This window comes from Panicum virgatum, chromosome 8K (assembly GCF_016808335.1).
Source record: "Panicum virgatum strain AP13 chromosome 8K, P.virgatum_v5, whole genome shotgun sequence".
Taxonomy (NCBI): domain Eukaryota; kingdom Viridiplantae; phylum Streptophyta; class Magnoliopsida; order Poales; family Poaceae; genus Panicum; species Panicum virgatum.
Genome location: NC_053143.1, coordinates 48210806 through 48236857, shown reverse-complemented (window position 1 = coordinate 48236857; position 26052 = coordinate 48210806). Strand labels below are relative to the sequence as shown.

The 26052-nt window shown below is 47.9% G+C and overlaps 2 protein-coding genes and 1 pseudogene across 2 annotated transcripts; 1 reads left to right on the top strand and 2 right to left on the bottom strand.

Moving 5' to 3' along the window:
- Positions 1-462: 462 nt before the first annotated feature.
- LOC120644975 lies at positions 463-5785 on the bottom strand. Its single transcript, XM_039921713.1, has 4 exons — positions 5645-5785; positions 3308-3342; positions 1619-3219; positions 463-1338 (listed from the first exon to the last, which is right to left on the bottom strand). The coding sequence occupies exons 3-4, from the start codon at positions 3206-3208 to the stop codon at positions 697-699; spliced, it is 2232 nt and encodes a 743-aa protein (XP_039777647.1). The 5' UTR covers positions 3209-3219; positions 3308-3342; positions 5645-5785; the 3' UTR covers positions 463-696.
- A 13689-nt stretch (positions 5786-19474) lies between these two features.
- Positions 19475-20720, bottom strand: LOC120646380 (BTB/POZ and MATH domain-containing protein 2-like). The gene has a single exon (XM_039922966.1). The coding sequence runs from the start codon at positions 20622-20624 to the stop codon at positions 19509-19511; it is 1116 nt and encodes a 371-aa protein (XP_039778900.1). The 5' UTR covers positions 20625-20720; the 3' UTR covers positions 19475-19508.
- A 2045-nt stretch (positions 20721-22765) lies between these two features.
- LOC120646379 lies at positions 22766-23850 on the top strand (annotated as a pseudogene).
- Positions 23851-26052: the final 2202 nt, after the last annotated feature.

The following is a 26052-nucleotide window of genomic DNA, read 5'->3' as shown; positions in this document are numbered from 1 at the left end:
GCTCGCCACTCGGCCAAGCACGCGCACGCATGCGCGAGGCAGAGCAGCACCAGGAATATCACTGACGGTGATAGTATCAGTATCGGTTCTTTGCTAAAACCGGCAGTGATGGCCCAATATCACTGAAGGTTCTTGGCTAAAGCCGACAGTGATATGAGCCGATAGTGAACCCCAGAATAGTAGTGTCGGTTGGTCCTATTACTTTTGGTTTTAGCCAAAAACTGACAGTTATCACCATCGGTTTCTTAAAATCCGGCAGTGATAAGGCCGACAGTGATGTCCAATTCAATAATAGTGTTATGCATCGGATCAAACCGGTGGGTCGACCCGACCCGTTCCCATCCCTAACACGCCATCCTCGTATACAGTGGGCACTGATGTGTGATGTGATAGCTACGAGATTTGCTTTTATAAGATAATATATAATAATATACTAGATATAGAGATAACCAGGCAGGCATAGAGACAACCATATCAAAATAACTAGAAGTCTGGGTATCACATGTACTACGTACATACATATACATACATCAGTATATGTGGACAACAAAAGGAAACTAGCCCCGGAATTTGGTGTGGCGGGAAGCAGGCACACTTATTACAATGGCGGTAGATATGTGTGGGAAGAAAACCAAATTTAGTACGTTAGGTGTCACCACACCCAACAATTATTCAGCAGATAGAAATAGCACATGTTCACTCAGCAAGCCCCTCTTCTTCAGCAGCTGCTGCGGCACCAGCATCGTCTAGCCTACCGGTGATCCCGGCGTGTGCGAGCATTGCCCAGAGGAGGGTGATCAGCTCGCCGCCATGCGAAATGGCCTCCGCATGCGCTTCCAAGTTCTCCGATGGGGCGACGTACAGGATCATCTCCACCCAGAAGCAGGCCAGCTTCTCCCATCCCTTTCCCTTGGTCGACGAGTCGTCCACCAGTTTCTTCCCGAGCCTCGCGCCATCCCTCAGGACCTCATGGTTGTCGTGTGCACGCAGCACATCATACAGGTCTACTCCCTGCACCTTGGCTAGGACACGGCGGTCGGCATCTTTCTTCACCTGATCATACAGCTTGCGGCACCATTCAGCATCGTCAGGGAGCAGCTCAGGGCGACTGGTCACCAAGTAGGTACAATAGCGCGACAGGTGAGTGGCGACAGTCTTGTGGTCGGACTCGGACGGCTGTGGGAGCTGGCTCATCACCTCAAGCACACTTGTTTTGTTTTGATAGAACACCTCAAACACACTTGTGGCGATGTGCCAGACCAGTATGGTGTAACCTGGTTGTCTGCCACTGCAAACATCTTGTGAGAGAGGAACCGGAGATGGCGGTGGTCCAATGCACTGCAAATATATATAAAACAGTGCAAACAGTTGTATTTCATGCATTTAATTTGGAAGGCAAAAAAGAATACACCTACATTCCTAACTATAAGTCACTTTGACTTTTTTTGCTACGTACATCGACTACGTATATAGACATATATTGTTATATCTAGCTAGACACGTAGCAATGTGGATATATATTAAAAAAGTCAAAACGACTTATAAATTGGAAGGGAGGGAATATATGACATGAAATAAAATCAGCAAAGCAAATATATAATAAGATTATCGTACATACCGAGACAGCTCCATGGTTTTTAAGTGCTTTGAAGATGGCGTCCTTCACAGTACTTTGTACCTCAACCTTTTTCCCTCTGCCTACTGAACGTAGGAGCCGGTGTAGAAGAAGAGGGGTTTTCCTTGGGCGGAGCACAAGAATTGAACACTGTTTCATCTTGTCCTCCCAATTGTTCACCAGCTTATCGCATTTGTGATACTTCAACAGGGAGCAAATGCATTTCTGCACAACACGGGATCGCTGCCAACAAGCTTGATTGACATGGTGGCAAATGAGGGCTACTTTAGACCAGTTGGAACAGACGTAGGAAACGATCTCTCTCGCCTCTGCAAACACAAGCACTGCGATGGCTAGATATAAAGGTACTATGTCGTAGTACAAACTCCCGACTCTAAGCAGCACTCCATAAGGTCCAAAAACAGTTGTGTTATATCCACAATCTTGCGTGTTCAATAAGTTCACCCAACAGTTTATCTGGCCACTGTCTCCATAAATGAATAAACCTTGTGTCATCATGTCCACAATTAGCCATAAACAGGAACCGATGCTCCACAATGACAGCGTGACGCCAAAGGCAGGAAGCAGAGGATGGGAATAGTAGATTGGCAGGGATGAATAATAATAATCATTGATGAATGAAAGCTCATCTGTAATTATCCGAAACACTCTCCCATAATGACCATCATCCTGAAGTAATGTGTTCCTGAAAAACTCACTGGTCTTGATGAAGCCGGCCTCAGAAACTGTGTACTTTGCGAACCGACATCGTAGCAGCTTGAACAATGCGAATGCATAGCACAGATCTTTGTCCCTGTCATCTAACCCCCAAACTCGGTCTAATGTCACCAGGTTGTCGTCGGGCATCTGTTTAAAGTTGTAACCATGCGGTTGCTCCTCCACCTGCACTTTATCCTCTCCCATAAATATAAGAGCCGGGGCAGGTGGTGCTGTGTCTGTAAGCTGAGCCATGTAGCCGGCAATCAGACGAGGACTGCGTCCGAGTGCAAAAGATCGCTGCGCCATGTAAAACGCGGCGTACTTCAAAAGCAGTTTAGCAAACATAACAACAAATAGTTGAATAAGACTAATCCTCGGGTAGTACAGGGTTGAGAATGTGAGGTATGCACTCCAGCTTGCTTTAACCAACAGTATTGTAGGTGGGGCGATGTTTCTACCTTCTCTTGCATCCCCAGCAACTACTGCACTTGCGCTGACACCAATGGCTACCACAACTCCTGTCCATGCAAAGACCAGGTTGAGGTGCGACTTATCATTGCATCGAACATCTCTGAGTAAAGATTGGATGAGGTCATGAACGCTATCGATGTTGGTGACGATGATGGAAACGATGGGGAGGAACAAAGTGATGGCTCCCATAAAGACTGCACCGATCACTGGATGTCGGCGATACCGCGGCGCGTAGGCGCCTATAACCACCACCACGCCCATCAAGATGGCGTCCAACAACATGAGCACGCTCACTCGGAGCGTTTTCGTTCCCATGCCATGAGATATACCCTCTACCTTTTTTAAGTTGTCCCACAGGATAGTACAATTACGATTTCTACTCATGTTCATCGCCTGATGCATATTATTCAATTCTGCAACAGTATAAATATATAAGCAATTAAAGAAAGAAATAGTACTTATGAAACTCTGTGATACTAGGCAAAATAATCTAATAGCTACTTTTGGCACAACTTCCTCGATCGTGAAATCCACTCCTACAAAAATAATTTTATGAGACACTGCCCAAACATTAATCAAGACGGTCACAGAATCCAGCCGCCTCATAAAATGCCTGAGGATTTTCGGAGGCAGATGTTTTCATTTATGGAGGCGGTCACATTTGATAGTATCACAAAATGCATCTGCGAAGGCCAACAGTTATTTACAGAGGCGGTCATGACTACCCGTCTCGTAAAATCGATTTACTGAGGCGGTCGCAAAATAACCGCTTCCTAAGATCGATTTACAAAGGTAGGCATTTTAAGAGGTCCACCTTCGAAAATGGAGGCCATTTTCAAAGAGGACCGCCTCTGTTGATGCGGCCAAGCCCAGGCATATATATCATTCTGTGTGTGTGTGTATATATATATATAACTTATGGTTTCATTCTCACTTATCCAATCTCTCTCTCTTTGTAATCTGACGGCACACTCTCACCCAACGCCCCCCTCTCTCTCCCTCAGTCGCCCTCCTCTCTCTCCCTCCGACGCCCACCTCTCTCTCTCTCTCTCTCTCTCTCTCTCTCTCTCTCCCTCTCTCGGCGGCGCGCGGGGTGGCCCACTGTTGGTGCAGGACACCAGGGGTTCCCTACATGGAAGGAAGAAGATCTAGTCTGACTAGAATTCCCCACATGTAATTCTAGTAACATTGCTATCATATAATCCTACAGGGACTTCTGCATTGTAGACCGACAAGGACTCTTACCTCCTGGACTATATAAAGGAGGGCAGGGCTCTCTAGATCGGCACCTCAACCAACGAGAAGAACAGAACCCCAAGCGCAGGGCGCAATGTACTATTCACCCCAACTGGACGTAGGATTCTATTTTGGCAGGCTGAACTAGTATATATTGTTGTCTCTGCATTCACCATCGAGTTCTGCAGATGCCAATGGCCATCGAACATTGTCCCGGGTAACCTCGTGACGAGTTGCCGGTCATTAGACATCGACACCCACACTAACAGCGGTGGTGCGCGGGGTATCCCACACCAGCGGCCGCAGGCACGGGGAGCCCACCCCCCCCCCCCCCCCCCGCGCCGCCCCCAAACGACTGTGCAGATCCAATGTGGGCGCGCTCCCCGGCGGCGAATCAAGGGCGGATGCGACCGGACGGTGATGGCACAGATCCAGCTAGCGGTGGCGGCTCATGGATGCCTGCTAGTAACTATAAAATTTGTTGGGATATCCTAATATTATATTGGAAAGAGTCTGTCTAATTATAATCATTGGGACATCCTGCAAAAAAAAAACGCGAGCTAGGCAGGCATGCGGCAACAAAGGAACCAAACGCGCCCTAATATTTTAATATGATATGAGAAAGAGTTTGTCTATATTATAATCGTGTGTTTCTTGGGGGGGGACCACTCGATTTTCTTCCTCATTGCTCCTTCCACCGCTCCGCCGCCCACCGCGGGCACGGTAGGGTCTCGGCAGAGCTCCGGTCAGACTCTACCGCACCCGTGGTGCCACCCTCTTCCCTTCCCCCTACCCTCTTCTCGCCGCCGCTTTCTTCCCCAGCTTCGGTGAGCTCGACTGCTATCTTCTCCAACTCCTGTGAGACTCCCCGCCCCAACTTGGCCGACCGCTGCTACCACCGCCAGGGCCCCTAAAACCATCCGGCCACCATCCCCACCGCCTGGCCCGCCTGCCTCCCCCCGGCTAGCCCCTTCTATAGCCTTCGGAGTTGGAGAAGAAAAGGGGGGGGGGGAGAGGCTCGCTAGAACCCTAGCCGTCGCGCTGGAGCTGGGGAAGCCGACGGTGGGCGCGGGCGAGGAAGAAGAAGGTAGCATTGGGCGCGAATCGGACGGCCTCCACCGCCGTCCCCGCGCGAATCGGACACTCTAAAAATCATGTGTTGAGGGCGACTAAAACAACCTGAGTGATGTTTAGCATTCCTGTATGAGAAAAGCTGACTCTGGGATTGAGATGCTTTCTTACCTCAAGAACACCCGGCAATCTTAATGTTCAAATTCCAATTCCCAGCGGGAACTAACAGCGTTTGCATGTTCTGTTCAAATTCTATTGTTAAGACCAAGGAAGCAAGCACACAGCTTACTGGCCCTTGGTCGCCTAATCGCCTTTCGTGCTTCTTTATTTTTCTCAACTTTATAGAGCCATAGCTCCAGACATGCGACTAGCAGCTTCAAAGAGAAAGAGAACTAAGTAATTATAGAAGGCGCACCTTACACAAGGCGTGCCTGACTGATTGCTAAGCACCCATCAGTTTCTTCTGAATTCTATGTACTGCCGTACTGGTAGTGATATTGATAGAATTAAGTAATTAAGGGAGTTAATTACCTTAAGGTGTACTTGAATACGTGATATTCCGCGCCCTCCTCTGCTCCGCGCCTCCGCCAAACAAGTTGCGTTTCTTCAGAGACTTCTCCGGTGTATTGTGAGTTCTTGACGCCACTTATTTTCGCTTCTTGGACTAGGAGAATAGATGCTAATAAAAGTAGTTCCTAAACAACAGTACCAAGCGAATAAAGTTCCCAAACAATATAGTAACAAGCGATAAAAGAAGACCCAAATGAGTGAGAAAGATGCGAAATTCCTATTCTCCTAAAGTTTCTTTCGAGTGGCCCGACGGGAATTCCATCCTATATTCTCTGCTCTAATGGCCGACAGGCTTTCAGTTGGCGCATTCGCTTCAGCTAAAGTAGCTGTTGCTGCTGCTGCTGTTTTCGCGGTGATGCTGCGAGGGCACGTGCCTCACTCATAAGCTAAGCTAGCTCTAAGTATTTTTTATATATTTTAATAAAAGTGAGAGAAAAGCTAGCTAAGAGCTAGACCTATACATACATTCTAAAAATATGTGGAAGTGTCATATGAGGCTATCCATGTTATAAGTTACATGCTAAAAGTTAGCAGTATTGAAGAAGTTGGGTTAGACGTAGTAACTAGTTTATACCATTGCGGGTGCTAAGAGAGGTAAGGTACCCTGACTGGGACTCGAACTTAGGTCTTGGACCCGGTCCCATGGCCTGAAGACCAATTTTAAGGACCATAAGTAATGCGGGAGCTCTTCCCGTTCCAAGAGCCATTGTCGTCGTCCAAGCGCGCGGTAATGCAGGAGCGCTTCCCCATCGCTGATGCTCGTAGGAGGCCGGCGTCGGCGCAGGCCCCTTGAGCACGTGTTCGCTCAACGCCGCAAGCTCTTCGGTCGCACATTTACTCTCTTTGTTACAACAGCGTATGTTCCACCGCCTAGCGGTGCCTTGTGTTAGTGTTCAACCCCATCGCTCATGGCACCTCGCCGTGTTGTGATGTTCGGCGTGTAAACCTTCTAACTTCTTCTTAATGAAACACGTAATATGAATGTTCTCAAAAAAAAGGACCATAAGTAATCCAATTTACCAAAAGGCTATGGTCTCATTGGTCCAATGGATAGTAGGAATCGATCTAAATATTTTTGTTGCTGCTATAGAACACGAATAATATAAACTCTTTAAAGAAAAGATGAGATACATGATTTCAGTTGATCACTTCGGAATTCGTTTGTGTATATATCACCGAGCTTTAGCTCATGCATATTGCCCCCGACGACGACGACAGCGACGCCGGAGATGGCGGAGACGCACCGGCGCGAAGCCCCAAGCGCCGTAGGTACTAGGTACCTACGAGCGGTAGATGTAGGTAGTACTGTAGGAATAGCATTGTAAAGCCGAAGGATTTATCCTTTGTCAAATCAGCTCTTTGCTTGTAAAAACCCAAGTTTTAAATGAAGTCCTTTATTTTTCAACTCATTTGCTCGAATTCCTGCCAAAAAAGCCGATAGCATCGCACCATGCTTTACTAATACCCAAGAGCCGACGAAATTCAAAATTGGAAGCAACCCGCATAAGAACAGAACACCGCTTCCACTCTGAATCCTACTCAAAATAGACACTCCAAATCAGAGCGTAATTCGAGAATCCCGCTCCATAAATTCGAGGAAAGACTAGCAAAGCATCCAGAATTCGAACCAGAGCCCGCAAAGCAACCAAACCCTAAGTCAGCAGATCTGAACCATGGCAGACTCTGCAGCTCAAACAACGAATTCTTCAATTGATGATGCGGCAATCTGTGGCCTAAAGGTAATATTCAGCCTGTCCTTTTAACTTTCTTCAGCTCATTAAGCCTCCCACAAATTAAACTATGAAATATAACACCATATGTAAATTTCTGAACTCTAGGTGTCAGACATCCTTCTGCCGCATCCTTCCAATCCCAAATCCTTTTGTCTTGGCCCTCGAACTTATGAAAATCCCACAGATTTAATTTCCTGTGAAGCGAATAGAATCCCTTTCGTGAGTCAAAACATCAATTTAAATACCTGGGCCGACTGCTTAAGAGCCTGGCCTAATCCACCTGAAAGCTGGATTAAATGGTATAGCAGAGTAGCAAAAACCTATATGCCCTTGTGGCAAGAACTGAACATAGCTGATGCACTCAGTCTATCATTATCTCCCCTGGATAAAGATGAAAATCTTCTAAAGACCATCAGCTATTTCTGGTCCGATGCTCTGAACTGTTTCCTCTTTGGTCATGGATAAATGACCCCCACTCTGCTGGATGTTACCATGATCACTGGCCTTGACATTGGATCCCCTGATCCTGCAGCTCACAGAATGGTAGAAGTCCCTTTCAAACTTTCATCTAAAACAGACTGCACAAACTGGAGCACTTACATGAACCAGCACATGAAAACGAAAGGTCCAGTGAGTAAAAAGGAACACACAGCCTTTTTAAATCTTTCGTTAGAACATTTCATCTTCTGTCGTCCTTCCTTAGCCCCAACCAAGAATTATCTTCCTTTGGCTTACCATCTAGCCCATGGCAACCGCACCAGCTTAGGCAAGCTTTTCCTCGGAGAAACATACAGATGTCTCCACTTAATGACAACTAGCTTGCTCAGCCAAAGGAAACTCAGAACTGGAGGCCCTTGGTGGTTCATTCAGTTATGGGCACAACTCTATTTCCAGCACCAGATCCTAAACTTTCAAAGCTTAGCCAAGAATTCCTTCCCTGATGAGAATGGCAAACCAATTAGATGCACCAGCTATGGCCAAGCCCTATTCGGCCTCCCTGGTAGTAAACTGAACTCAACAGATGCAGCAAAATGGTTTAGAGTTTTCTACAAAGGCCTAGAGAATCCCCTCTTCTTTCCATTCACAGAATCTGAAGCCTTTGAAAATCCATCTATCTTCAGGCTGGATAGCTTTGCCGATGACAACAGCACTCGGCATCTATATTCTCTAATGATCCGACCTGGCTTCCTTCCTGTCGGCATAAGCACTTCGAATAGAATCATCAAACCAGGTTATGAAACGTATCAACCAGTCATTGCAGCTCGGCAATTTGGCCTAGGACAAGTCCCTCCACACTTCCATATTCACCACTTGGTGGAGAGTAGAGCCGATCTACCCGACGGTCTTACCAGTTCAAGATGCTATAGCATGTTTGACAATCTCCACATTCCAATACCAGCCGATCTATCCTTTACTCCTTCGTCAATCGGCTTTAACACTTGGTGGGAAATGTGGAAAACTCATGTATTCAAAAGAGCTTTAGGCCCTCTACTGCAGCAAATTGATCCTGAATATGCAATCCCCGAAGAAGAGGTACTGAACCCGTGCTCTTATTCTTTCTAAGCCCTCTTCCATTTCTCTTGGCTAACCTCGTTCACCTTGCTTGCAGCAACAAGATGGTCCAGAACCCATGACAAATAACGGGGAGTCATTCCACTTTCTTCCATCCGCCCCTAATGTTCTCTTTTGCAAGGGATCACCTTCAATGAAGAAAGTGATAATGACTATTCAGCCAGACTCACCCCAGTCGACCTCTAAGCGGAGACAAATCTCTGAACGTGCTGCCCCCCCCCTGAGTCCCAACTAAGAAAAGGAAGATCTTCACAAGACGGGTCATTAAGAAGACAGCACAACCTTCCCCAAGTCCATTAGACTCCAACACCAACCAAGTAATCATCTCTCCGAAACTTTTCTGAAAAATTCCTCTCTTATGCACAAGTACTCCGGTTGATTGTAATCCTTTTTCCAGGACGCAGCTGAAGACATCCTTAACACTGGAAGCCCATCACAACAGAGATCCGCCGTTCATGAAGTCAATACTGGAGCAACTGAAATCCCTGAACAGCAAGAACCAACCATCGTCCAAGCAGAAATTCGCAGCGAAGAAACTGCAACAGATGATGTGACGATGGAAGCCCAACCCGGAACTCCCGATGCTCCGATAGAGACGCGTGACGAACAAACTATCATAGCCGATGCTACTATCACCGCCCCAACTGAGCCGATCACACTCGAACCGATCATTGCTTCTTCCTCACAATAGATAACACCGCATGAGCCGATTCTAAACCAGCCAACAACTCTGCTGATATACCTTGCTCCCAAAACTAACTCTGATACCTCCACATGACTTCAATATTTCAGATTTGCTCTCCTTTGACCCGGCATCAATGGGTCTGATTGCCCCTGAAGCGAAGGTACCACCACCACAGCAGCCGATTGACCTCGCAGATCAGCTTCAACACATCAAAAATCTGCTATCTGCTCCAATCGGTACCCTGGTCGATGACTCCAGTGAAGTATAGAAAGTCCTCAAGCAGATAGAATCCCAACTCCCTGAATCACTTCGGATCAAGCTCTGGCCAGCCGTCCATCTTCCCTTCTTTCGGGCAGAGGTGAAAGCAGCGCAACAGAGGATATAACTAAGGCATTCTCAAATTCCTCTGAAAGCCGACATCGCTGAAAGGTGCAAGGTGCTAAACCAGAAGAAGGCAACTCTGGATGCCAAAACCGATACCTCAGCGAGTACAAGGCGACTCAACCTCCTGGAGAAAGAACTGGCAGAACTCGAAGAAAAAGTACGCACTACACAGAGACTGATCCAAGAGGAGAAAGCCTCGATTGCAAACTCCAAGCAAGAAGCCCAAGAAATAATCGAGCAAATACGGGCAGAGTTTGCAGAAATCAACACCTTGAGTCAGCAGATAGTAATAGGTGATGACAAAGACGACGAAGCAGTCATAGCAAGAGCCGACGCCATACGCACAGAAGCCATCCATGCCATAGAAGGATTCCTGAACTAGTAGAATAATTCAAAAAACCTTTAATATTGCCTGTTAAACCGAAACTCGTATGTATTAAAAACATCTTAAGTCGATGGTTACACATCGGCTGCCTCGCTTCTCATATAATTTTACTTGCTGGCCAACTCAACGTGTTGGCCTCTCTCTCTCTCTCTCTCTCTCTCTCTCTCTTTTGCCTCGTTTTTTTTACTGGCCAACTCAACGTGTTGGCCTTTCTCATTTTTTTTACTGGCCAACTCAACGTGTTGGCCTATCTCATTTCATTTTTTTACTGGCCAACTCAACGTGTTGGCCTATTATAATGCAGCCAGATGGATCTCATCGACTCTTGTTAGTCGCCTTCCCACATGCTCGGAAAATACTTCTTGACGTGTTGGCCATTGAGGGCTACAGGAAACTTGACACCATCTAATTCTTCAAGCATGTACGCATTTCCAGGACCTGGTCAACCTTGTACGGTCCATGCCAAGTAGGAGACCACTTACCATACTTCCTGTTTTTAGTTCCCAATGGTAGCACTGCCTCCCAAACTAGGTCTCCAACCTGGAATTCTTTCAGCTTGACCTTTTTGTTGTATGCACGAGCAACTTTAGCCTTATTTTCCTTGATCTTCTCAAGTGACCAAAGTCTTAGCTCTGTAAGATCCTCCACATTATCGCTCATGAAGGCTACATACTCTTCAGCCGATAGATCATTCTGGAACTCAACATGCCTTGATCCGGTCGTGATCTCCCATGGCAACACAATGTCTTGACCGTAGACTAGATGCTATGGTGACGTCTTGATGGATCCGTGACACGAAATACGATATGCCCACAAAGCCTCTGACAACACCTCATGCCAGCGCCTAGGATATTCATCAATCTTCCTTTTGATCAACTTGATAAGGCTCTAGTTGGATGCTTCAGCCTGTCCATTAGCCTGGGCATAATATGGGGATGATCTGATCAGCTTGAACCCCGTGTCATCGGCAAACTTTCTAAATTCCTCTGATATAAAGACCGATCGTCCATCGGTCGTAATGGTCTGATGAATCCCAAACCTATGAATGATGTGCTCTTTAACGAAACTGATCACATCTTTCGATGCCACCGACCTCATGGGTACCGCCTCCACCCATTTTGTGAAATAATCCGTGACAGCTAACACCCATTGGTGACCTTTGCTAGATGGTGGCCAATCATATCCATGGCCCAACCCCTGAACAGCCATGGCTTAATAATAGGATTCATCACTGATGTCGACACCATCTGAATCTTGCCGAATCTCTGACATGCCTGACATCCCTTGTAATATTTAAAGCAATCCTCAAGCATGGTAGGCCAGTAATATCCCGATCGTCTAATCAACCTTTTCATCTTATGAGCCGATTGATGAGTACCGCAGGCTCCTTCATGAACCTCATGCAAGAGCCGATTCGACTCTGAAGGCCCCAAACATTTAAGTAGCAGTCCTTCCAGAGTCCTGTAGAACATGTCGTCCCCTATTAGAACATACTTCATAGCTTTGAGTCTTATCCTTCTGGGTGCCCCCCAAGCCAAATCCTTCAAATAATTGAAGATATCAGCTCTCCAGTCTCCAGGTTCTAGAAACTGAACCTCTGCATCGATTCCATCGGCTGTTTCCTTGTATCCGGAAGCCATCTGTGACAAGTCATTGGCTTCACTATTCAAAGTCCTTCGTATCCAATGGAAATTAATGTACCTGAATTGTGACATCAACTCACGGCACTGCATCCATATCGGAAAAAGAGCCTCGCTCTCACATTTATATTATTCCGTGAGCTGAGAAATCACCAGTTTTGAATCCCCAAATATATCCACTGCTTCTGCACTAGCTTCCAGGAGTAATTCCATTCCCTTGCGAACGGCCTCATACTCTACTAAATTATTAGTGCATGGAGTAGCCATCCTGATAGAAAAAGAATATGTCGCCCCACGAGGCGATACCAAAAGAATTCCTACACCGCACCCATCATCACAAGCCGATCCATCGAAAAACAAGGCCCAGGCACGTACAAAAAGTGCAGACACGTCAGTGTTGACCCTGTCTGCAATGAGATCCGCCAGTGCCTGCCCCTTGATTGCCTTTGCAGGTTGATATCGGATATCGAATTCTGATAATGCAAACATCCATTTTCCTAGCCGGCCTTTCAGAATAGGAGCCGACAGCATATGCTTGATGACATCCGATTTACATACGACGATCGTTTCTGCCGAGAGCAAAATATGTCGAAGCTTTGTACATGTAAAGAATAAACAAAGGCAAAGCTTTTCGATCTCAGGATACCTGGTCTCGGCGTCCAACATGCGCCTGCTGAGTTAGAAGACAACCCTCTCCTGGTCATCATGTTTCTGAATCAGAACCGATGCGAGGGAAGTGTCACCCACAGACAAGTACACGTAGAAAGGCCTGTCCTGTCGAGGCGGAACCAATACTGGAGGCTTCGACAAATATTCTTTGATTTCATCAAAAGCCCGCTGCTGTTCTGCCCCCCAGTGAAACTCATCCTCGGACTTGATCTTCACCAGACCCACGAACGGCTCGATACGCCCAGACAGATTGGAAATAAATCGTCTGACAAAGTTAATTTTGCCGATGAGTTTTTGTAACTCCTTCTTCGTAGTAGGCGGCTTCATTGTTTTTACTGCTTCTTGACTCTTCAAGCCGATCTCGATTCCTCGCTCATGTACCAGGAATCTTAAGAACTGACCGGTCGATATGCCAAAGGAACATTTCTTCGGATTCATTTTGAGCCCAAACTTCCGAGTCCGCTCCAAAACCTTACGCAAATCTTCCAGTTGCCCCCCAGCCGATGTGGACTTGACTACGACATCATCAATGTAGATTTCTACCAACTTGCCGATGAGATCATGAAAAATGTCATTCATTGCGCGTTGATACGTTGCACCAGCATTTTTCAATCCAAAGGTCATAACCAAGTACTCGAACAAGCCGTCCGCGCCTGGTACTCTGAACGCGGTCTAGACTATATCCTCTAGGGCCATGAAGATCTGGTTGTAGCCGGCGTTACCATCCACGAAGCTCAGCATTTTGTGACCGGCAGGAGCGTTGATCAATGTTTCTGCCACGGGCATCGGATATTCGTCCTTTGGCGTCGCTCTGTTGAGGTCTCTGAAATCCACGCAGACTCTCCATCGGCCATCCTTCTTCTGTATAGGGACCACACTGGATATCAATTCTGCATACCTACATGGCCTGATGAACCCTGCGTCCAACATCTTTTGCACCTCTTTCTTGACCTCTTCCAGGACTTCAGCCTTCATCTGCCTTGCTTGTTATTGAAACGGTCGAAATCCTTTCTTAAGCGGGAGCCGATGTTCGACGATGCTTCTATCGAGACCAGACATTTCAGTATAATCCCACGCGAAACAATCCCGGTATTCCTTCAACAGTGCTATCATCGGCTCTCGCAGGCTCGGGTCTAGCTTCTTGCTGATAAATTATGGTCGCGGCTTATCCCCGGGACCAATATCAACTTCCTCCAAATCGTTAACTGATGTAAACCCGTACCCTAACTTGCCGTCGCCTGTAAGATCGACTATGGACACAGGCGACTCGTCATCATCTGCCACGTCAACAACAAACACGGGGAGATGACAAAAGAAAATTTTCGGCCAATCGCACGGGCCGGCCGTTTCTATATTACCCCTCGAAACTGAATGCTCATTAAACAACCAACTGCCAGAGCAGGCTAAAGTCTGTCCACAATATAACAGTTTCGACTCTGAACAAGAATTGTGAATTTTTTGGGGCCGGTCGCCGGGACCGGCCTCTCTAAACCTGCTAGGCTCCGTAGCGTGCTAGGATGTATTTATTCTGTGAGGCCAGTGGATAAGACTAGCCTCAATCCATTTTTTGTCGCTTCGATCCGATCACAGTCTTCCAGCGCGATCCCTGAGATCGGCTCTTGCCCTTCCGCGTCCCAGGCGTTCATGTCTGCGAGCGAAATCTCGCTGGAGTCATCTGCACGGACCACCTCCACTTCATCGCCATCCCATTGGACCAAACACTGGTGCATCGTGGAAGGAACACAACAATTGGTGTGAATCCAATCCCTCTCAAGCAGTACTATGTACGTACTCTTACTGTTGACGATGAAGAACGAGGTTGGGACGGTCTTGCGGCCAACTGTCAACTCCACATTGACGATGCCCTGTGCCTCCGATGGCTGGCCATTGAAATCATTGAGCATCACGTTGGTCTTGAAAAGATCAGTAGTAGAACGACCCAATCGGCGCAATACTGAGTACGGCATTAGATTGACTGCGGCGCCAGTGTCGACCAACAACCTGTTCACAGGCTTGCCATCAATGAGGCCCTTGAGATATAATCCCTTCAGGTGCTTGTAGCTTTTCTCCTTGGGCTTCTCGAAGATGATCGGCTGTGGGCCGAGATCCAGCTGCGCGACGGCCAATTCCTCCGGTTGAGGCGCCCGAAACTCCGACAGGAGCATGAACACCATATTCACATTAGCCGATGGCTTTCCATCGGCTCTTGGCTGCTTGGGGCACCACTCCTTCCTTAGAGGGCGCCTTTCCACTCTTCGCGGGCGCCTGACTTGTTCCGCGAGATCCGGACATGCTTTCCTCAGCACGTCGTGGTACCTTGCTTCTGCCTCTTCTAGATTGCGTAGGCGCTGCACTCTGCACTTTTGTGAGTGGCTGAGCCCGTCAGGACACCATCATGGACGATGATACTTATCTTCCCCTTCTAGCTCAAGATCATCCCTGGATGGTCGCTCAATGTGGTCTTCGTGACGTGCTTTGGGCCCCAAGCACTGGAACACCGACGTCTCAGCTGGCCGGCGTCCCCGAGGCCTGCACTCCAAGCAATCATCGATAGTAGGCAATCAGCTCATGCCATAATTCCAACAATACCAGAAGAAGGGGCAATGCCAGTGGTCGCGTATAGCCTGGTGCCTCCCCAACGTCCTCCCTGTGCGGTGCTCATACTCCTCCTCTTCCGATTCATATCGGCGGCGCAACTTGTACTGATACTGGTACTTTTCCAAAAGCTGATTGGAAGCTGGGAGTTGATTGCAGATGTGACGCACTTATTCTTCAGTAACATGCTGCTGCTCTGGCTGGTCTTCATCCTGGGGCCGTTTGCTAGAAGCGGCCTCTTTCCTCTGCTCGTCACAGCGGCGCATGGGTCCCACCATGTTAATCTGGAATGCGAAATTCTAGCCCTCAGGTCCAAAATCCGACAGCTCCACCACATTAGCTTGTGGGAATGGTTGACTATCCACCTTCATCGTGTGTTGGGCCAGAATTAATCGGCCTTACTCGATAGCCGATTGGATTTGCCGACGCAGCTCCTTGTAATCATTCGTGGCATGGGTGAACGAGTGGTGCCACTGGCAGTACAGTCTCCCCTGCAGCTCTTGCGTCGTTGGCAGCTTGTGATTCTCTGGGACCTTCAACTGCTTTTCCTTGAGCAGTAAGTCGAATATCTGCTCTGCCTTGGCCACGTCAAAGTCAAAGCCCTTCACAAGCCCCTTCTGTTTGACCCACTTGCACGGGACGGGGTTTGCCCCCCGGGTCCATTCTGCCACAGCCACTTCTTGTTCCCCGCCAGAATCATCGGAATCATCTGCTTGGGCCATGTTTACATGGCGCTTGTATTTTTCCTGGTATAAATCCGGGTGATAGTGTTCATATGCTGTGAGCTTCTGCACCATATGCGCCAGAGAAGTGAATTCCAACTGAAAAGCCAGATCCTTGATCGGCTTAGTGAGCCCCAAAACTGCCAAATCGACTGCCTCCTTCTCTGTGATGCGCGATGAGTAGCATCGATTCTTAACTTCTCTGAAGCGCTGCACGTACTCTGACACACTTTCCCCCCGCTTCTGCTTGACTTGGGTGAGGTCGGCAATCCCGGCTTCGGCAGCCTCTGAATGATACTAGGTGTGGAACTGATCTTCCAGCTGCCTCCAAGTCCGGATCGAATCTGGGGGCAGTGACGTATACCACCCAAAGGCTGAACCCGTGAGAGACTGGGAGAAGAAACGGACCCTTAGAGGATCCGACACTGAGATCATCCCGAGTTGCGTTAGGTATCGGCTCACATGCTCGATAGAGCTGGCCCCTTCTGACCCGTTGAACTTGGTGAACTCCGGGAGCCGATACATGGGTGGCAACGGGATCAGGTCGTAATCACTTGGATATGGCTTAGAATAGCCGATCGCCTTTCTCTTGGGCAGGATGCCGAACTGGTCCCTTAATATTGCACTAACCTGCTCCACACTCAGAACTCCTGGGGCCGAGGGCTCAGCACTCGGCCCGGTAGCGTACTTCGTTAGCCATGCCTGCTTCTCCACATCTGTCCCTGAAGCTCCCGTGTTCGCCAGCTGTCCCGCGCGCGTCGGGTTGATGTTATCAGGTATGTACGTGCACGTGTAGCCGTGTGGGATCTCCTTAGGAGGCTCGCTAAGGAACTGGCCCTCCCTGGGATCACCGCCGATCTTGTAGATGACGTAGATCGGCGAACTCTGCGGCCCTGGAGTTGTGAGCGAGTATGGCAATGGCGGCCTAGACTGGAGTGAGGCCTCTCCCCTGTGACTCCCCAGGATTGGTCCTGATGGGATGTACTGGTTCTTGATCACCTCCTGGACGATGCGATGTGCCACACGCTCGAGCTCATTCACCAGGCTTTCTGAGTGCCGATGAAGCATGTGATCCACCATGTAGTTCATCTCCTGGCGCAGGGCTCTGGTGCACTCCTCTGATGGTACGGACAGGTCAACGTTGTCGAGAGCGCCTTCGGGTGAGAACCCCTTCCACCTGATGCCGTGGTTGCGGGTCCTCTCGAAAGAGCCGATGAGATCGGCTTCGAATTGAGCTTTGACCTCATCATATTTCTGCTTGTGTTCTGGAGTCAGCTCTTCATACGTGACAGGTTTGGTGACCGGCGGAATCGGTGCTTGTCCTGATGTCCTGTCATCTCTGCGGCGGGCGTTGGTGCTGATGAAGGTCCCACCGGGCGTGCCAGAATGTGTTGTCGGTCAAAACCCACCGGCGAGTAGCGACAGGCAACACGAAGAGCCGGGAGATCGCCGAGACACTGGCAGGCACTGCTCCCTCATCAACGGCCTGCAATTCTAGCACATGCCGCGGCTTTCTAAGACGCAGGGCGTGCCACCTGACCTATACTTGATCAGGAAGGTGCGAACGTGCTTGCAACGATTTGCCTGCATACACAACACACGTGTAAACATAAGTCCGAGGCATGGTCAGTTCCCCGGGACGACTCTTGCATCGGCTTTAAAGAGCCGATCGAGTCCCGGTGTCAGATCAGATCTGTATATATCCAGATGGTGGTGGATAAAGCAAATGACTGTAAAGCTGCTTCAATTAAATATAGCTAATCTAATCCACGACGGTAAAGGCTTCACTGCTAGATCGGTCCATCCTACACGTAATTGGGCCTAATGAGCATAATAAATAACTAAACCTTAACCAGAATAGAGGCCTAAGAACAAGCGAAAGCCGATTCCCGGATCAATTCCTATTAAGATCAAAGCAAAGCATCTAATACGTCGCCGGATCATCCAACCCGTTTGCAAGGCCTAACCTAGCAGATATTACACCAATTCTTAAGTGTAAGAACAAACCATAACAGATTAGATCTACTAGATGAAAAGGAAGCAGGGTGTCATCTCTACGCGACTAATTCCATGCAACGGGAATTAGTATAAAATTAAAGCATGATCGCGCAGAGATGACATGATATTTGTAGATGATAAGCAACAAAAGCACAATGAATCTACTAAATTCATGCTATGAAAATCAGGATAACTAGTACTACTCGCCATCAAAAATGCTTCAGTACGAGTAATACCAAGGTAAAAGCAAGAACAACACTGCCCTGATCGCAAGAAGCGATCAGGGCAGCATGGCGCTTACTTGGATGAAACCCTAGGATTAGGGGTGGCGGTGCGCCGAGAGTTGTTGTTTGCGAAACGTGATGACGTTCTTCTTTTACAAATGTCATAGGGTACATATTTATAATCCGGAGACTTGGGAAACAATCTAAACTAACGTGTCCATATCGGACTCTATATCTAACTCAATCTGAACTACTCCCTCCTTCCCCATTTATAAGGCATGGTGGAACATGACACGGTCTTCTAAACAACACTTTGACCATTTATTTATCATATATTATATCACTTTTGATTATAAACTTATAATCATTGTAAACTATATTTGATTATGAATCCAATCATATGAAATTTGCATTATAAAAATAAAAATTTAATAGTCAAATTATTGGTCAAAGATGAGAAGGTTTGAATCTTGATATACGTGTATGCCTTATAAACGGGGAAGGAGGGAGTATATCTAAGGATACATGGCCCACATGGCCCAAATGCTCACGCAGGAGCCGATTCGTAAGCCTCCTTCAATTTCTTCATTAAGCCCAACTCACTCGCGGCCCATTAATTAATCTGTTAATTTATGGCGATAACAATATATTAGTGGAGATCTTACACACTGAATTCCAATACATAAGTTTAATTGAAATGTAAAAGTATAATCGAAATAGAAAAACAATTGAGAAAAGAGGAACAGAAAAAATGGGTGCTTTTTGTCCCGGTTGCCAGACCCGGGATAAAAGTGCACCCCCTTTTGTCCCGGCCTGTCGTTCCCGGTTGGGAAACCGGGACAATAGAGGTTTCCCAACCGGGACAAATCAGTGTTTCTGTAGTAGTGTTTGGTCCTGGGGAGGTAAATCATACGGTTTCAAGAGTTCGGTGCGTAGGATGTCCGGTTTCATAGTTCAGGGGGGAATTCAAACTTCGGCAAGAGTTCAGGGTAAAATGAACTTGTTCCTTAATATTTTAATTTTTTGATATTCGACCAGTACTTGCACGGCATAGTATATAACAACTTCTGTTTGAAAACAAAAAACCACAAAAGTAAAAGAAAATTAAACTTCCAGTTATAAACTTTAAATATCTAAGTTCATGTAGCACAGTTACTACATGAATATAACAAGAATCACAGACAACCCTCTTACAAGTTGATCAACTGTTTGAAGAGGTCATGGGGCAAGCTTAGCAAGCATCTCCTCAATAAGAAAGGGGCAACTGGTCCTCAGGTGTTGGAATCCCTCGCTCGCCATGACCGCCTTCGTGTTGCCCGGAGCTCTCATGAACCTGAAGCATCCTTCCTTGAGCCCATGGCACCCATGCTGCTCGGCCAACGTCAACGTCGTCGCCACGGCGCTCGTGTCGATGTGCTCGAGCAGCGTGGCCTCGCACATCGCCTTCAGCCTCGGCAAGCCGTACCTGTCCGCCGCCACCAGCAGGTGCTGCGCCATCCCCACCTTGCTGTAGCCCTCGTCCTCCTCCTCGTCGTCTACCTCCGGGATCGCGTCGGTGTAGACGAAGCGGAGCATGGCCTTGAACACCCTCGGCTCCACGTCGCCGACCCGTATGCTGCCCGTGGCGGCGGCGTCCTCCCTCATCGGGCCGAAGAGCGCCGCCATGAGCACCGGCGACCGCGCGGCGAGCACGCACCTGTGCGCCGTGATCCGCTCGCCGCCGACGTCGAACGCCACGTCCCCTCCCACCTCGCCGTCCAGGAGCGCGCCGAGGTGCCGGTCCAGCTCCGGCGGCGGCACGGCGAGGGCCTCGGCGGTGGCGGCGGCGGTGGGGTCCACGCAGGTCTCCTTCACGACGGTGACGTCGCATCGGATCCGGAAGCCGTGGCCTCTGAGGGAGGCCTCCATGTCCGCCCCCTTGATGAACTGGCAGTAGCCGCGCGGCTTGCCGGGGCCCCAGAAGGAGTAGCCGCTGGTCCGAGACGAGAGGTCCTCGCCGTCGTCGGCGATCAGGCTGAGCTTGTACCGCGCCTTGACGTCGCCGCCGTCGACGGCGGCGGCGGCGGGCTGGTCGAGGTAGAGGTAGACGGACACCCAGCCGGCGCTCTTGTCGTTGTTGCCGTCGGGGTAGTACCGGATGTACCAGCTGTGCCCGCCGACGACGAACGCGGCGGAGTTGATGAACTTGCCGACGCCGCCCTTGGTCGCGGCGTAGCCCGGGACCCGGAGCTCGTGCCACCCGGAAGTGATCTCGGAGACGATGGTCGACGTGCTGCCGCCGCCGCCGCCGCCGCCGCCGCCGCCGGTGGTGGGAGAAGAGGCGGAGATCGGCATCACGGGCCCGACCGTTGCGTTGGCGTGGCAGCGGCCGGAGCGATGCGGAGGGGCCGGGTGTCACGGGCGATCGTGCGTAGGGCAGCTATAGATCGATTGACTGGCATGCGCCGTGGATGCATTGGACACTTGGGACTACAGTACATCTGTGATCTGGTCAAATCCCCGGGCATATGGCGTAGCGTAGATACCTTTGGATTTTTTGGAATATTTTTCTTTCTATATCTAATTAATTCTATAATAATAATATTTAATACAATTGTGTTAAAAGAAGCCATCACATTTGTTGAGAAGGTGTTAAATATATTATTATAATAATCTACTAATAATGTTGAAATAAAGCACATGTGTGCGTTTGTCTTTGTCGAGAGGGTCTAGCAAACAACCACGTTAATGGATTTTTACACAGATTTACCTAAAGAGCCGGCTCGATAACTTTTTTTTTGAAAGTATGGCAGGAGCACTGCCGATGCATTTAAGAAGGAAGCAAGCGAGTTCAATGAGAGTTTAATTTATATAAATCCTTCTCTAAACAAGAATTCTCTAAACATGAAAACCAAGTAGAACACCATGGATGTGCCACAAGCCACCCTTCTCAGGTTGACTCAATAATTTTAAGGGCCCTTGACCAAGTAAGAAGATAAAAGCATGCTGAACTAATTTTTATTATCAAAATTATGGTAATTACTTTGCAATATATGTATAGCTCGTAAAACATAATCCCTCCGTCTCATAATATTTGCACGTTTGGGTTGATGGCACGCAGATCAATGTAGCAGCAAAATTACTATACTAACCCTATGAAAAGGTTTGTTTCCTCATCAGTAATTGTCTTTTGTGTTCTTTTTACCTCCGCTCAGAGCTGGAAGCCTGGAAGTCTGGAACCATGCAGGCGTGGACGACGACGGGGGAGGCTCGCTCGTTGGGAATGTGTGGATGAGAGCACTCCGTCAGCTTTTTTGCATTTCTTTATTGACACCACCGATGGTTCCAGCATAGCTCTGCACAAGCTTTAGATGCCAGCTCGACACTTTATTTTGGTTTTTTTAATTGCAAAGATGAAATTAAATTGGGATGGAGAGAGTAACAATAGTGTAACAAAAAACTAAAACAATAACCATTATGATTACCTCAAATAAAAATATAATATTTTAGTACCTTATAAAAAATTATATATACTCATTACCTATATGTGGTGGGCTTTCCAAGGATTATTATGATGATGGGCTTTCAAAAGCTTATATGTAAAAATATTATATAACCAACAAAAATAAAAATTGTGATGGGTTTTCAAAGATTTATTATGCCAAATAGAAAAATTATATTTATTAATTACCTATATGGTCTTGGACCCCAGCTCCATGGGTCCCCGGTCGCCGCACTCGCACTGCCTGTCCCCCTATGAGCCAGCCCTATCTACCGACCGAAGTAGTAGAATGTATCGAAGAGTGCATGTCAAATATGCATAATAAATATAAATAATTTTTGCTTTTCAAAATACCGAAATTAACGTATAATTTCTCTATGAATTTAGAAGAAAAACAGATTAGCAAAGAGTCCATGTCAAATACAAGGCAAAATAAAAAATAAAAAATAAAAAATATTTAATTTCCAATGATATTATGAAATTTCCTTAAATACAGAACCCCTTTTGGAGTGTGTTTGGTTGGTAACTAAATTAAGAATAAAAAATAGTAAAATGTTTCAATACCTACTTAGATTGGATCAGAGAGTAAAACTAATGGTAAAAAAAATACAAATAACCAAACCTATTTAAACTACTCTTAATCTTTACTACCTATTTGTAACAGGAAGTATCACGAGAGAATTGGAAAGGTGTATCGATCCCCACCAACCCATGCTCGTGGTGGCGTTGGCGTATCGGCCTCTGGCCCAGCAAACGGTGGCTCGTTCTCCCATCGTCTCCTCCGAACTTCTTGTCTTCCACGCTCGGGCGCCTCATCGATCCCCGCGGCCTCCTCCTTGATGACCGCCGCCGCCGCAGTCTCCTCGGCGCGCGCGCTGTGACCGTTCCGTTCGCCTCGATCTCAAGCGTTTGCGTTCCATCTCGCCTACAAAATCCTCCACCTTCCCCTGGTTTGCTGTGTCGTCCACATACTCCACTCTCCATCCACAACTTGTCAAGCCCGGCGGTGGCGGCGGCCGGCGGCGGCGAGGCGATGAAGAGTGCGTCGGCCATTGTGGCGGAGGCCGTGACCGGGTCGCACGTACTCAAGATCGAGGGGTACTCCCGGACCAAGGTACTCGGCAGTGGCGAGTTCATCAAATCCAGCACATTTGTTGTGGGAGGATATCGCTGGTTCATCAGATACTACCCGGATGGTTACGGCTCAGGTAGTAACTCTGGTTGGATAGCGTTCTTTCTGAATCTCCAACATTCAGATATTGCTACAAGCGTGAAGGCAAGCTTCAAATTCAGTCTAGTCGACGAGATGGGAGAAACAGTCCCGTCGTGTAGCAGTGATTGCGTCGTACAAACGTTCGAGACCCCAGGCAGCGAGGGTTGGGGATATGAAAGGTTCATCGACAAGGAGGCTCTCGAAGAATAAACCTATCTGAAAAATGACTGTTTTGCAATCAGGTGCGATGTCATCGTCTCCAAGGAGTTCCGAGCAGAGGACGCCGCGCGGTTCGTCACCGTGCCGCCGTCGGACCTGCACCAGCACCTCGGCCGTCTCCTCTCGTCCGGCGCGGAGGCCGACGTCACGTTCCGGGTCGGCGGGGAGACCATCGCCGCGCACCGGCTCGTGCTCGCCGCCCGGTCCCCGGTGTTCACGGCGGAGCTCTTCGGCCCGATGAGGGAGGAGCGCACGACGGGCCGCCCCATCCAGATCGACGACATGGAGCCCGGGGTGTTCGGCGCCATGCTCCACTACATCTACACCGACTCGCTGCCGGAGATGGACAAGGGCGACGCGGCGGTCATGGCGCAGCACGTGCTCGTCGCGGCGGACAGGTACGGCCTGGAGACGCTGAAGCTTATCTGCGAGGACAGGCTCTGCGGCTTCATCAGCGCCGGCACGGCGGCGACGACGCTGGCGCTGGCGGAGCAGCATGGGTGCAGAGGGCTCAAGGAGGCGTGCTTCAGGTTCCTCAGGTCGCCGGGCAATCTGAAGACGATCATGGGTGGCGATGGGTTTCAGCATCTGACGAGCAGTTGCCCCTCCCTTCTCAACGAGCTGCTCGCCAACGTTGCTCCCTGAGCTCTACACTTCGAACAAGCTGAATTTATTTGTAGACTATCCTTATTCTCTATGCTACTTGCTAGTACTACTATTATTTCTATTCTACTTTCATTGTTTGACAGTTTGGGTTCAAGTCACTTTTATCAGTGATAGCTAATATATATATATATATATATATATATATATATATATATATATATATATATATATATATATATATATATATATATCGGACTATCAGTCATTAGAACTTAATATAACTACTCAGCTGCAAATTGTTTTTCCATTTTGTATTACTGTACATACGTTTTTTTTTAATAAAATCTGCATTATTGCACCATGGTTATGACAGTGTACCACTACCGGACTCGGCTACTTTGTCAAGTGCCACAAACACTCAGCAAAGGCCGGAAAACACTCGGCAACTTCTTTGCCGAGTGTAGCACTCGGCGAAGCACACACGACGTTTCATCTCCCGGCGAAACCAGCTTTGCCGAGTGCCTTTTCTCGGGCAAAAAAAAGTGGAAACGGGACGGGCAAACGGCACGAACGGGATGGGCGAACGGGACAGGCGAACGGGACAGGGGACGATGACTTTGCTGAGTGCCAGACGGGTGGCACTATGCAAAGATTCAAACTTCGTCGAGTGACGACCTGACAGCACTCGGCAAAGTTCCACTCTTCGCCGAGTGCTGCTGGGTCGGCACTCGGCGAAGTTTGGATCTTTGCCGAGTGCCACGCGTCCGGCACTCGGCAAAGTTTCAGACTTCGCCGAGTGTTAAGGTAATTGCACTCGGCAAATCTCTTTTCCAGAAAATAGAAAAATGGTTGCTTTGCCGAGTGTCAGGGTAATAACACTCGGCAAAGGTTGCTATTTTTTTATTTTTTCTGTTTATTATGTAATAACCATATTCATCAAAAATAAAGTATATATACATTTCAGACATTTAATATAGCATATATACGGCACATCCATCACAAATATCGTATAATAGCACAAATATCTCACGGTACATAGCACGAATATCACAAATAGCACAAGTCCAACATCGATGCCAAAGTGTAACGTTCAACAAGCACAAGTCCAACAAATTAAACAAGCACAAGTCTGTAGAACAAATACCATAAACTACTCTAAATCAGCTCGGTGGCCACTGTGATGCCGCTGGTGCCGGTGAATGCTCGTCCAGAGGCTCATTTGACCCCCCAACCAATTGGTTCTGCAAAAAGAAATTGACATAGAATTACATCTTGAGTAAATTGTAAGAGTTAATGTCTCTCTTGATAGTATGACATTCATAAACTCAATTTTAAAAGATAAAATATTAAATGAATTGCCGCTTTTCAACTTTCATATCCTTGACTTAGCTCATCTATATATCAGCTGTGATACCTTCTAATCATTCTTATTAAAGCATATGTCATTAATCAACCAACCACTAAGTGGGTCTAGATATTGTTTCAGATATAGCACATGATTTATTGGCGTGTGCGGTGCACGTGACAGTGTTTGCCAAGTGTCAACTGTGGGGCACTCGGCAAAGAGCTGTTTGCCGAGTGTCCCCTTGTCGGCACTCAGCAAACAAAAACGGCCGTGAAGGCCACCCCACCGTAACGGTCGTCTGCGGGCGTGTGTGGTGCACGTGACGCTCTTTGCCGAGTGTCTTTTTCAGACATTCGGCAAAGATGGGCTTTGCCGAGTGACAGCAGGCCAGCACTCGGCAAAGAGCGGCTTTGCCGAGTGCCAACTGGCCGGCTCTCGGCAAAGAGTTATTCTGCCGAGTGCCAGTTGTTCGCCGAGTGCTTTTTGGTGGGCACTCGGCAAATAGTGCCTTTGCCGAGTGCTTGAGATTCTGCACTCGGCAAAGAACCTGGCACTCGGTATACGTGGGTTTTCCAGTAGTGTACACTTTCTCAGAGGTCAATCATTAGATATATAGTAAAGTAGTGATAAAATAAAGTTCCAAAAATACAAACACAAGTTAAAACAGAACTCTTAACATTTCGGGTTTGTACACCATAATAAGAACTAATATAGATCCCTCTTGTTCCGATAGATGTTGCCATCACAGTAGCACAAAAGGTCTTCAAGCATTATTGTACCGCTATACCTATTTAGGTATGGCACCGCTATTTAAACTCATGTGTAATTTAGCCGCTATAATCCACTAGCCTCATTTAGCCTGCTATTAGTTGTTTTCAGAGTCTAGCCGCTAAACCCA

Bases quoted from the DNA above. Each gene is read 5' to 3' on its own strand.
- LOC120644975 (XM_039921713.1), bottom strand. From the start codon at position 3,208: ATGCATCAGGCGATGAACATGAGTAGAAATCGTAATTGTACTATCCTG. The intron at 1,339-1,618 runs GTATGTACGATA...ATATATTTGCAG, and splicing joins AAAACCATGGAGCTGTCTCG to TGCATTGGACCACCGCCATC.
- LOC120646380 (XM_039922966.1), bottom strand. From the start codon at position 20,624: ATGCCGATCTCCGCCTCTTCTCCCACCACCGGCGGCGGCGGCGGCGGC.